Genomic DNA, 14377 nt, shown 5'->3' with positions numbered 1-14377 from the left:
GGCCCAATAGATAAAACTTTATTGATATTTATAGAAAAAAAAACTACAAAAATTGAAAACTTACAATGTCCGTAAACAGCTCAAAAAGAGTCAAATTATTTTCAAAATTTTATCGTATATATAAAATGCTAATATAAAAATTCAGTGAAATTCAGTCATTCGTTTTTTAATTACAACAAAATAAGAAAATCGTCTCATGAGAAATCGAGCAAATATCAAATGTTGTAAAAATATGAATTTCAAACGCTCATAAAAATTTAATTTGACTTTCATATAGACTTTCTTATAGATTTGTTATAATTTTTGAACTTTAATTGCTAATAAAAAAAAACTGTGACTAAGGATTTTTAATATTTTTCAAATGTCATTGTAACAATATAGTAGGAGCCTTTTATTAAATTTTCAAGTATTTTTACTCAACAAATAAAGATTTATTGACATTCATAGAAAAAAAAACGAATAATATTGGAAACTGAAAACGTTCCTAAACAGTTCAAAACAAATCAAAATATTTTGAAAATTTTATCATGTATAGAAAATGGAAATATAAACAACTAGTGAAAATGTCACGTATATACGGTAATTTGTTTTAAAGTTACACCAAAAACCAAAATCAATTTTCTCGAAAACAGGTTTTGCGTAAAAATTCCCGATTTTTCTTTTGTTTTTCACGGCGCTTTTGAAAACTATTGGAAAAATATTACTTTTGACCCTCCAAAGTACCAACTAGATTCACTTTCCTATCAGAAAAGGTACTGTTGAAGAAAATTCAAGCACTTTTACTGTCCTAAACGGTGATGACGGACACAAAAAAAAATTAAAATTAAAAAAAAACACACATCATTGTAAAATCAATACATTCATCGTTTCACTCAGAATCTAAAAATTGAAATTTGAAATTGTCCGTAAACAGCTCAAAACAAGTGAAAATATTTTGAAAATTTTATATCAAGTATAGAAATTGATAAAATAAACATATGATATAAATCTCAAGTGTCAACGGTTATTTATTTTTAAATGACAACAAACCAAGAAAATCGCTACATGAGAAATCGAGTGAATATCCAATGTTGTAAAATTTTAAACTTAAAATGCTCATAAAAATTTAATTTGACTTTCTTATTGAAATTTTTTTTTTTCGATAAAGGTAGATAACCTTATTAAGAATCTTGTATTACATTTTAAAATCTTAGATTTAAAAAGAAAAATGTTAATGAATTTCCAACTCAAAATAATTTGCACATTTTCGTGATTTTTACACCTTTTTGTCAAAATTCAAACTTAAATGCTTATAAAAAAAAATTGCGAATGGATTTTTCATATTTTTCAAAATTCATTGTAAAAGTATATTAAGAACATTGTATAACATTTTCAAATTTTTTTATCAAACTAAAAAATTTTTATTGACATTCATAGAAAAAAAAAACTAAAAAAAATTGGTAGGTAACTGAAAATGTCCGTAAACAGTTCAAAACAAATCCAAGTATTTTAATAATTGTATCGTGTATAGAAAATGCTATTATAAACATTCAGTAAAAGTTTCAAGTATCTACGGTAATTTGTTTTAGAGCTACACCAAAAACCAAAACTGATTTATCGTAAAAATTCACGGTTTTCCTTAATTTCTTTTCTATTTTTCTTGACCCTTTTGAACGTTAGTGGGAATTTTAAATCTTGATCTCTCGATTGCACCAACTAGATTCACTTTCCCATCAAACAAGATACCGAAGTTGAAAATTAGAGCATAATTTCAACTACTTATCGTGTACACAGACACAAATAAAAACACACATCATTGCAAAATCAATACATTCATCGCTCCGCTCAGAATCTAAAAATATAATTTTAAAATGTAATCATTATTTTACTTATTATTAATAATTAGTATGTATATGCATTAATAATTAATTTACAATTTATGATTCTGAGTTTAGTGATTAATACAATATTATTATTACCAACTTGTATTTGTTTAATCAAACGAATGCTCGAAAAGTTAATTATTAGTGCATAATATTATTGTTTTAAATACATTTTTAAGTACCTAGTTAAACAATGAAATCACAATTATTATATATGTTTTTATTAACTCTTGCATCAGACTATCTTCAGAATCACTATTTAATAATTTAATGAATGTGTTTAAGGAAGCCTTCACCTCCAACCTCCAGGCCCTATAGCCACCAAGTTTCATGTCACGCCAATGGCTATGGCATAGGCGTGTGCACGGGGTGGGCCAGGCGAGTTGTACCATACTTATTATAGATGGCAACTTAAATTATATAAATAGTTGTATTGTCTTATTCAGTGGTATAAGCATTTTGATTTAATTTTCTTATATTAACAAAATTAACAAGATTCTCTCAAATCTATAAAATATGCAAACAAAAAATGGTTCTGTTTAATCGAGGCTAAGGTAAATCGTGGACATATATTACAACCAATCAATTTAGACTTAAAGAAAATAATATGCAAATGCATATAAATCCTAGCCCTACTTATAAATAAAAATGTATATATTATACCTTAAAATTTGAACAGTGGGTGATGACCGGTGAGTAAATGAATGTAATTTTATAGATAACAGTGTAACACCTAAAATAATTTGTTTCAAGTATCATTAGTCCACTCTGCCACAATGGGCTGCGCACGCCAATGGCTAAGGCTGAAAATGTAATACAAGTTTCCTCATCAGTATGTGTCGAAACGAACCTAAAATAACCCACAAGCCTAACCTAATGAATAACTTAAAATAGTAAACGTGCATCATAATATGACCTACCTGATAAGTAATTAGACATTATATAATAATATAATATGATCGCATATATTACAACAAATAATATTTTAAATCTTTTTGTGTAGCCGTGTAGGCATGTAAAATATCAATTATTCTAAATCGTATTAGATATTATAGTAATTTTATAAGTGCTTACCTCTTAAATAATTTGTCAAATAAGAATAAACAATATACAAAAGATACGAAAACATACATTTTATGTTTAAAACAAATTTACTTTTGGTGTATGAAAAATTATTATCTATATTTAATTAACGATACGATAAACGGTTAATAGGTAAATCAAATAACGTCGTAACACAGAACGCACTACAGTTTCGACTGCTTCAAGAAACTACAGGAATAAACTAACAACCAACTAACAATGTGTTAATATACGTTCCCCGGGGATAATAAGACTACACTATCCCATGGAAAATCCGATTTTCATGGGAATATGAGCTCTATAATATGACTATATCTAATAAGTAATAGGTATGTGTCATCGTGGGCACTACCTGTTACGGATCGCCTTTTACTCCAGGCGTAAATTGGAGATCGTCCAGCCATTAGCGTTGTTATTGTGCAATTGTGCGCCACTCACCCGCGTTAATTGCCCTCCAAATGGTGCAATTATTTTACCATTTATTCGTCTCTTATTAGTTATTCGTCTAACCTAACTAAACAATAATTTAATTAGACACATATTATAGGCTACATAGCCCAACTCGGTTGAAAATAATTGTCAATCAATTTATAATTAACTATTGGGTCAATATTTGATTCGCCGTAATTATGGTCTTATAAAAAATGTTCATAAATCTACCTATTTAAGTTGAAAATTTAAAAAATAAACAAGTATAATGGTAAACATTATTTAATTTACTGTCATTACTAATTTGTAAACAAAAGCAGAGGAGTCAGGGGGGTCAGACGTGTGGCATATCATTTTTATTTTCCCTAAAGGCTAAAATATTGAAAATAATTAACTTTTTTTAGCAAATATATCTGACATTTCAACTGTCGAATAAAAGTTTGATTAACTTAAACTTGGTTTTAGATACCTACCATTCATTGTACAATAATGTTGTCTCGCTGAGCCCCAATACCGTACATAAACGGTGAAACACATACAAATGTGAAATGATATTAAATTTAAATAAAACATTTAATAATCCTATAATTTATTTTTATAACAATATTAGCTAAATATACACATACTGAATAACGTCATCATGTAATATTTATACACAACTCAACATCAAATATATTAACATTATTATTTATTTTTTATTATTCACTAAATTAATAATTTAAATTTAATAACAACACATCTCAATTTTTAACTGTCAAATTGTATTTAGGACTATGATTATCGGATTATCCTTATACATTTAAGTGTATACAACTTGATTAATTCAACACATTATAGAAGCAGGGACGTATTTAGGGAGGAGACAAGGAGGTTTGAGAGGGCGTGAATCTTAAAACATCGTAAAATAGTTATTTTATATCATTATCACAAAAATTGTATATTATTACCATGACCAAGCAGACTAAATTTAATATTTTATTTCAAATAATAAAAATAAAAATATCACCATCAGAAGTTTACAAAATAGCAGAAAATATACCTACTTCAAAACATGAATACATTTTTGTTTTCATTTTCTAACGAGTGTATACAGTTAAGAAGTTATTTAATGAGTTTAGCACAAACAAAATACCTAAAATTATATAAAAGATAAATTTGTAAAATTATCAGTACTGAAAAATTACAAGAATCGATTCCTTACGTAGATATAGCATGAATGATGCATCTATGTTGCCCAACGTCCATTCAGCCAAGATATCATTTTCAGCACTGAAGTAAGACATAACTCTTATTTGAGGTCGACAATGACTGATGATCGTCTTAATAGGTCAGCAATTCTCTCTATTGAATCTGCACTTACCAATTACCACAGATATGAACTTTGGTGACATTATAAATATTTATTATATTTGAAAAAAGAAATTCATGTAGAAAATTATAATTTTTCATTTAATTTTACAATTAACTTACCTAAATATATAATATTTTTGTATTGACAATATTTGCATTTTATAATAATCACCCATCCATTCCATAATATCATAGTTAACAGTTATTCTTAAAATAGGGCGTTTCAGAATTATTGCCCCAGGGCTCCATAAAGGTAAATACGTATTCTTGTTGTGTATCTTTATAAAATAAGATACGAAACAATTTGTGTTGGATTATTTGTTTGAAGTAAGTACTTATATAAAAATATAAAATACGTCATAAATTATTGCTATAGACAGACCCATTTGTGCCTTATATAATACATTAGGTAGATATAAATGCATTTTAGACATTATAGACTGTACAGTACGTCGTACGAGTACCTTCATTATTACGTCAACAATATGCAACGTGATCTAATTTCGCTAAACATGACAAACGTTTCATACAAATTGGTCATTTTATGTTATAATATTATACAATTTGTAATAATAACATTATAAATATAAGTTTTAAATTTGTGAAACATATCATACTTTATATTATACTAGGGCTTCGTGTGGATTGGATTATTTCTTTGAGCGGAACCGTTTTCCGTCAAAGTGAAGGGTCGACGTAATCACTATGTCCATTTTCCACCGAAGGTTATGCAGTATGCTTCGATTTCTGCCAAAATAAATAAATAAATAATTTAATAGGTTTGTTTTTTGTGAACTCCGGATCCTAAATCTATCAGATTTAGTAATGATTGTGATATTATAATATACGTGCCTCACCTCACCTTGTATAGTCTTTGTAGTCTAAATCATATTATACAAAATATATATATTAATTATGTTATATATAGACATAGGTAAATATAATAACACTAGTAAGTATAGCGTTATATGTAGTTACCAGCTGGTAATACAATACAATTATACAAAAAGTAGGTACCTACATATATTTAAATTTTAAACATTGTTCAATTAAAGTGTTAAGTGATCAAACATTGAAACATGTTAATTACATTTTTTACTATAATACGAAAACGAGACTTTTTATCATAGCACCTCCTGCACCACGAAATGACATTTTGTCATTTTGAGAAGTACCGAGGTACGAGGAAGGTATACGAGGAAGTATACGAATAGAAAAATTAAAATTATTTATTAATTAACATAATATGCACGCGGTTACTCATTATATGACTTCAATATTTTCAGACTGTGGGCAAGGGCAAGGGCAAGGGTATGTCGCTCTGCTGTATAGTAGGTTATAAGTGAGTCACTGTATAATGGATAGTATTAAATTTGAATTCAATGATATAATATCACTGTATAAGAAAATGATTCTAAGCAGAGACGGTATATCAGTCTAGGTATAAGACATATTATATACTTATCTATATGGTATTAAAAAAAATATTAACTTATAATATGTACCTATAATAAATTCCAAATTAATCATATCACAGTATTCATTAGGTACTTATAACGCGTTATACATTAACAACAAACCGTGATACTAACATAGATATATTATAATAGCATACTTTAGAAGTTTCAAGTACCTACGAATAATATTATACAATCCCAACAAAATAACTAAAATAGTAATTTCGTCCAAATTTGAACTTAAAATAACTATAAAAATAAACTGTGCTTCTGTTTTTTTTAAATTTTTTGGAAACAGAATTAACTACGTACGTCGAATCTCGTTTTAAATTGTCAAGCCTTAGATAGAAGTTGAACACTTTATACATTTTTAACTACAAAATAATTATTCAATTTTAAATTTGATAAATTTTATCAAAATTCGATCTTTAAATGCTTAAAAAAAAATTGTGCCAATTTACTTTTAAAATTTTTCAACTGCTGTTGTAACAATATATCAGGAGCATTGTATTAATATTTTACACTTTTCGGCCCAACAGATGAAGTTTATTGATATTTATAGAAAAAAAAACTAAAAAAATTGAAAACTGACAATGTCCGTAAACAGCTCAAAAAGAGTCTAATTATTTTCAAAATTTTATCGTGTATAGATTTTCTTATATAGATATAATTGTATAATTTACCTACAGTGTAACAGGAAGACTTAACAAAAAAAAAATATATAACTTAAACGTATGACAAAAATTGTGGAAATTATATGATAAGTAAATAGTTTAAGAAATATACTCATGTCAGCAAATTCCCAAAAAATATTATTAAGAAAAGTTATTACATTCTAATTTTTTAATTAAAAATGTATTGATATTTTGAAAAATTCTAAAAAATAAACTACTTGACTTAGATAAATATTTTTACCATCAAAATTGTTCCTATAATCAGATTCACAAAATTGATATTTCGAATTTATCGAAAAAAATTTAAATTAAAAAAAGTAGGTAAGTGGAGGTCGCTCTGCTGTACAGTAGGTTACAAGTGGGTCACTGTAATGGATGGTGTTAAATTTGAATTCAATGATAGGTATAATACCATTGTATAAGAAAAACGATTCTGAGCGAAAACGGTCAGTCAGCCTGTGATATTACTAAGTATATTTGATGATATTATTATGAATAAAGTAATTTATACATATTATATTTACCTATTTCCGTGGAATCTTGTTTTAAATTTTCAATCCTTAGCTATAAAAGTTGAACATTTTATAAATTTTTAACTACAAAATAATTATTCAATTTTAAATCTTGTCAAAATTTGAATTTTAAATGCTTATAAAAAAAAATTGTACAAATGTATTTTTAATATTTTTCAACTGCTTTTTTAACAATATATCAGGAGTCTTGCATTAAATTTTCACGCTTTTTGTACCAAACAAACAAAATTTTATTGATATTTATAGAAAAAAAATTGCGAATGGATTTTTAATATTTTTCAAATTTCATTGTAAAAGTATATTAAGAACCTTGTATAACATTTTCAAATTTTTTTATCAAACTAAAAATTTTTTATTGACATTCATAGAAAAAAAAAAACTAAAAAAAATTGGTAGGTAACTGAAAATGTCCGTAAACAATTCAAAAAAAATCCCAAGTATTTTAATAATTTTATCGTGTATAGAAAATGCTATTATAAACATTCAGTAAAAGTTTCAAGTATCTACGGTAATATGTTTTAGAGTTACACCAAAAACCAAAATTTTTAAATTAAAAAAAAATTAAAAAAAAACACACACATCATTGTAAAATCAATACATTCATCGTTCCACTCAGAATCTAAAATTATAAATTTATAATACAAAGTCCAATCTTCGATTTTTTAATGATGCAAAACTTTGAATAATATTATCTACATATTATCCAAATAAACGATCCTGACCCATTTTTTCCCCCTCCCCCTCCACAGGTACGCCCTGAGTCTAGTATACAATTAAAGGTATTTTGGTAGTCTTAGATAACAGGATTGTGATGTCAAAAAACAGGGTAGTCTCGTATAACAGGAAAGTACCAAAAAATGAATATATGTTATACAGGTTAGGTTAGTTGTCACTTGTCTTCATCTTAGAAACTAGTATTTCAGTACTATAGTAGCTTTAAATTGTAATATTGGAGTGAATTTATCTAATATAAAACTTAATGGTAAAAAACAAGAATTGGGTTAGTGTTGATTTTTTCTATTGACTCCATTTTCTGAAAAATAGAAACTGAACATTTTAAAAAATGTATAAAATAATCTGTTAATAATACAAATATTTTGAATAATAATTATTAAAGTACTCAAAGAGATACATATTTTGATGTATTGATCAACTGTGTAGCACAAAAAGAAATTTTTATGTACTGTAAAGTTCGAGTGTTTCTATTCTCCCCATTATAAGGTAGGCAATTCAACTTTTAAAATATTGTTTTTTAATATTTAACCCACTTATAAACTCGCTTAAAAATTAAAGTATTACAAAAAACCAATGTAATAACGCTCTTAACTAAGTTTTATAATAGGTCAATTCACTGTAATATTAAAGTTAACAAGCAACAACACAAAATAGTTTTTCTGAATGAAAATTTGCTATATAGTGCGTTTAAGGCGGAGTCATTATATTATGCAGATGAGGAGCATCTAAAGATTGAACAGTTAAATAGTGTATTTAAATTCTAAATCATTTATTGGGCGAGTTCAAAGTTTCAAACCATGTTATATTATATTGTATACATAATTAAAAACATGATAACATAATTGGGAACAATAGAATTGACAACTTTGATCACCATTGACTATTTGTTGAGACTTTTTAAAAGTAGTCAACTAAAGTTTTATTAAACGTTGTGTATTATGTGCCTATTATAGAGAGAGACATGTTATAATTTATACAAAATAATGTTTTTATTTCTTGTATTTGCTGAATTCTCTATTCTTGCCTTAAAGGAGCGCACAACACAAAAAAAAAAAAAAAAATATTTAAATTATTTTTAAATGTTAAATTATTGTAACTATGGCTATATGAAATGATTTGATGAAAATCCGATGTAAAAAAAAATATTACTTTAAGAGATATTGAGAAATGTAAAATAGCCGCGTGACGTCATTTTTCAATTGCTCATAACTTATTTAATAATGTGAGTAGAAACGTAAAACCTAAACCATTATCCTTAGAATTGAACATTCTTTCAAATAAAAAATATTTGTGTTGTGTGCTCCTTTAAATGATGTGATATATTTTATGCCAATAGGAACAGTAATTTATTTAATTTAAATTGTATTAAAATTCCAAAAAATTAAATACATAACAAAATTACATCATACGCACATTCTTTTCAACTCTTTATGATATGTCAATATTGAACTCTATATTAGATTTAAAATTGTGTAGCATTCATAATGTAAAATTACAAATTATTGAATAATATAATCAAATAAAGTTACATAAATATAACTACACTTATTTTACTATAATAAGTATTAAGTAGGTGATGATTAATTTATGATTCATTCATAAATTATTTATAATTTTTAATTTATATACTATTATTAATTATAGCTGATGATAAATAAATTATGTACATATATCACATACGAATCTTAATATTTTAAAAATAATTAAATTTCTAAATTTTGTTCACTTAACCCCTCAGGTTCTTGAACAGCTTCAGGAAGTGGACAATACATATTGGAACAAGAGTTTTCAATAAAATAATCACCACCCATTTCTGCATACATTTCAGGTGTTAACAAATATTTATGAAAATCTTGCTTATTAGCAAATTCTCTTGCACCAGACCAAGCATCTAGAAAAGGGGAGTCAGATAATTTTACATTAATATTAGATTCTAATGGTCTCATTTCCCGGAGTTCTCTATATACTCGTTGCTTGAAATCGGGCAATTTAGTTGGACCACCAGTTAAGAAAACATTTTCTGCTATATCATTAGCTGTTTGGTCATTATATTTTTTCAAAATGAATTCTATAGTATCAGTTATTCCACCTTGACCACACCCAATTATTGATGGTTGGAAAAGTACTTCTGTACATCTCATGCGCTCTATACCAAAATGTAATTGATGAGCTTCTTTTGGATTTTGTTCCTCATTGTTGTTAGAGCTAACAAATGTTGGATCATAAAATCGTAAAACTTCCTCAAGCTCTGAGATTTTTTCTTGTTCCTCCTCGCTGTCGGTATCACCACCTTCCTAAAATTTACATTTAAACATTTTTTTTTTAAATTCAAAGTCAATTTATATAATTTTTGATTAATTATCACTTATTTAGTATGCTATCAGTATATATTCTATGTCTGTGGGTTAACTTAGTTTGGTTAATATAAAGGTTGAGATAATGGTTCATACAATTGTGTCAAAGTGCTCTGATTTTAAATAGTATTTAATGTTTTTATTAAATCAGAAGGATGGCCAAATCTCTAAACTTAAAATAACGGGATGTCATAGATTTTGACAAAACAAAACTGGATTGTATATGTTATTTGTATTTGTTGATATTGCAAAAATACTTCCAGAGAAATCCAGAGTTATTTCAACAAAAATTATTTTTGAATTTTTAGGAAAACTTTTTTGTTTATAATCAACCTACCACTCTAAGATTATTACTTAACTTGAAAATCAAGTTTAGCAACAAGATGATATTTTAGAACAAAATGGAATTAATTTTAATTTACTTAAATAATTCATCTATTAGGAACGTGACTAAAGAGGAGTCAATCGAATGATAATTTTTATCAGTCAAAATAAACTAAAATCGTAAATCTAGCACAGACTTAAAATTAACATAACAGAGAAAAATATTATAAACAGAATAAAGTGAACAATGAACATACTTTATTTATAACTTTGTAAACATCCCAGTCTTCATCTCTGCTACCAAAATCATCATCTCTTTTATCTTTTCTAGCTAGCTGACTAATTAGTCGCATTCGCTCTAAAGATGCAGCTGTTCCTCTCTTAGCCATATCTTGTCTACGCTGTTTTCTAACGGTTTTTTTATCTATTATATCTTGCCTTTTTTTATATATATCTTTAAGCCAAGTTTTTGATATAGATTCCTCTTTTGGTAATTGAATTTTGTTTTTAAAAAGTCTTAATTTAGGCTCCTCCGTTACGTGTTCATCAACATTGGAAGCACTAAGAGAAGCAGCTGCAATTTTTGATTTTGCCCTATCAATTCTAGTTTGAAGATCAGTAATTAATTTTCTTAAATCCTTTTCATTTTTTAATCCATGAGATCGTAATACTTCCTGAAAGTATAAAAGATTAAACATGTAATAAATATACCATTTAATTTGGTTATAGAAACAAAGGTATTTGTTATGTATGTGGACTACATAGTTTTATAATATGTAAGGTAACTTGCTTGCTAAGGCAAGTTAAATTGAAAAAAAACCATAAACTTGTTATGCAAAATCATCTCAGATAGGTCATAGACTAAAATCAATTTTTTTGTCAGCCTAAAACAAAGATGCTTGGAGCTAATTATTTTCTTGGTAGGTCATATACAACATTAGAAAATTCCTAGGTCACAACTCACCATTGACACAATTGCCAGAATATTTAATCAGCTGTGTTATACTAGCTCTTCATTAGATTAAAAAATTCTTTCGTACAAGTGTAATTCTTGATGTAGCTTGGGTGTTTGATAAATGTTGATTCAAATAATTTTCCTAAACATTTTGACACTTCTCCACTCCACTATACAAAACTTTTTCAACTATTTAGGTATTTATCTTTGTAAATTAATAACTTAGACTCCTCAAATTAAAACTTCATAATTTAAGATGTCTTCTTCATTCAAACATTCATTGATCATTTTTTACTCGCTTCTGTATTTACTATAAATAATAAAATATTCTACAGTTGTCAATATATATCTCCAGATGGCGTTTTTCAGAAAATTTCTAAATTTTAGTTTTGTCTTTCTACTACCACCATGCGACCTACCATCACCATGGCACCAAAATGCACGGCATGCGGCCAAGCGGCATTAATAACACAGAGAACAGACACAAAACTGTACACAAAAACTTTATACATTAAATATTGATGATTTGAATACTTACTCTAACTTCTTCGATTGGTTCTCCATCTTCAATCATCTCTCGTATCATTAATAATTGATGAAGTTGTTCTTCGTCTTCTGCTAACTATACAACATTTTTAAATTTTTGATTATATCTTAAATGTATATTTATAAATATTAGTTGCATAAATATCCAATATTATTACTTTTTCGTCTCTTTTTCTAGCATTCATCTCCACTAGTTTTTTAGCCATTTCTCTTCTTTTGTCTCGTTGTTGATCTGGTGTTAAAAGAACAGCCATAGAATACGGAAGTTGTATTCTTTTTACATTGTGATCATAATACTCTGGATCTGACCATTGTTTTAATGCATCAGTATAATGAACCGCCAAAAAACCGTGTTCATAAAGCAACTCCTTAAATATTATTTTAATTATAGTCGACCAAAATTAAAGTAATCATGTTTAATTATAATGAACATTGTTGCAAAATACCTCGGCTCGGCTTGGTGTAATAGCATTATAATGTGCTGGATATTTAAGTTGTAGAAGTTTGTGTAAGTAATAAGTAATATGATATCCACCGACATCAATTCGACGACTATTAATTAAGTCAGGAGTTCCATTTATTACAGGTATAATATGTGTTGTGTGATGGCCACAATTCACAACTAGTCCTGTTTTACCATTATGACCATTATGTTGGTAACTGAATAGACCGTCTATTCCATAACAAATGCCAGGCACATGGTAGCATTCAAACAATAGTTCTGACATTACTGAAAAACAATAATATTAATGTAACATAAACACAATGTCAAGGAGTTAAAATATTTACATAGCCGAGAATAATTAGGATTGGCAACTGGTTCTGTTATTATTATTGGATGGTTTATACTACCGTTACTGTCAATGCCCAAATGTGAAAAAGTGTAATCAAAAATCTGTTCTTGGACATTAAATTGTGTAATTACATTACGATCAAATTGTGATTTTAACTGAAATCTGACCGCTTCTATGTTAGCTATATCATTCCCTATTAATGTCTCGCCATCCTAAACAAACATTTTAAATAAATTAAAAACCTGTACTCAACATGTATTTTAAATTTGTTACTTTTTTTCCACGTTCTTTTCGTGGACGAGCTAAAATATTTTTGAATATGAGATTTGGAACACTAGACGTTGCCCAACCAGCTTTACAAGTAAACGAACCTGATCAAATAAAAGGGTGTTTTTTACAAACAAATAAGTTCTAATTAATTATAAATTAGTATGATTAATATAGCTACCATTATCTATGACTATCGGAGTTTTAGAATTTCGTAAGGTTTGTGAGTAATCGTAATATTTATCTGGAACTAGTTTAAGATCCTTAAGTATAATGACTTCTTCTGCCATATCAAATAAATAGTCTGGTAAGCATTTATTATTTTAATTAAGAATATGAAACAGATATGTTTAAGGTAGGTAACTTAACAATTTACATTATTTAAATAATATTGTAATAATTATTGATAATTAATAATTTGTAGCCTGTGTCAACTTCGCCGGTTTGTATGAAAAATAATTTTAACATTTTAAATTTTTAACTTTGTTATCTTTCCAAAACCAATATGATAATGATAATTACAGTGTTGGAAACATTTCTAAATATTATTTTCCAGTTGGTTGTACGTGGTTGTTATTAGCACGATCTACGGACACTGAACGGGGGCACGAATTAAGATATACCTTAAATTAGATAGATATACCACAGAATAATATATGAAATTTCATATATTCTGTGGATATACCCTTAATTCGTACTACAGGCAGTAAGCATTTTTTTTAAAAATTAGTGAAGACATCACAGTTCTTTTTCTTTTTTTAAATTTAAGTTTATCGGTGTATTATTGTAGTAATAATAATGAAAAACGTTTTTCAGTTTTTGTAAAAATCCGAAGTTAAAAGAAAGATTAACTCTAGAAGGATGGTGACAGACACAAAAAAAAAACATATGTCATCATCTAATAAATATGGTGTGGTTCTCAGTGGTCTCACATTTTAACAGTTAGATACTAACTATGGTATATGACATAATTTAAGTCTAAGTATTGATTTTACAATGATGTGTTTTTTTTGT

The 14377-nt window shown here is 27.0% G+C and overlaps 1 protein-coding gene and 1 long non-coding RNA gene across 3 annotated transcripts; both read right to left on the bottom strand.

The window, feature by feature from the left end:
• Positions 1-4187: 4187 nt before the first annotated feature.
• On the bottom strand, positions 4188-6134 carry LOC115034245. Its single transcript, XR_003839593.1, has 3 exons — positions 5342-6134; positions 4845-5002; positions 4188-4724 (listed from the first exon to the last, which is right to left on the bottom strand). It is a non-coding gene; the product is annotated as an uncharacterized LOC115034245 (long non-coding RNA).
• Positions 6135-9749: 3615 nt separating this feature from the next.
• Positions 9750-13824, bottom strand: LOC100163555 (actin-related protein 5). 2 transcript variants are annotated; one of them, XM_008182166.3, is made up of 8 exons: positions 13545-13824; positions 13370-13467; positions 13155-13308; positions 12749-13032; positions 12461-12670; positions 12295-12378; positions 11059-11475; positions 9750-10417 (listed from the first exon to the last, which is right to left on the bottom strand). In XM_008182166.3, exons 1-8 carry the CDS (start codon positions 13651-13653, stop codon positions 9827-9829), a joined length of 1947 nt encoding a protein of 648 aa, XP_008180388.1. In that variant the 5' UTR covers positions 13654-13824; the 3' UTR covers positions 9750-9826. The 2 variants fall into 2 exon arrangements, with proteins under 2 accessions (XP_008180388.1, XP_001947910.1); XM_001947875.5 differs by having other exon boundaries at positions 13092-13308; positions 13545-13823.
• Between the last annotated feature and the right edge of the window lie 553 nt (positions 13825-14377).

This window comes from Acyrthosiphon pisum, chromosome A2 (genome assembly GCF_005508785.2).
Source record: "Acyrthosiphon pisum isolate AL4f chromosome A2, pea_aphid_22Mar2018_4r6ur, whole genome shotgun sequence".
NCBI classification, from domain to species: domain Eukaryota; kingdom Metazoa; phylum Arthropoda; class Insecta; order Hemiptera; family Aphididae; genus Acyrthosiphon; species Acyrthosiphon pisum.
Note: the sequence above shows the minus strand (reverse complement) of the source record. Positions and strands in the feature narration are given on the sequence as shown.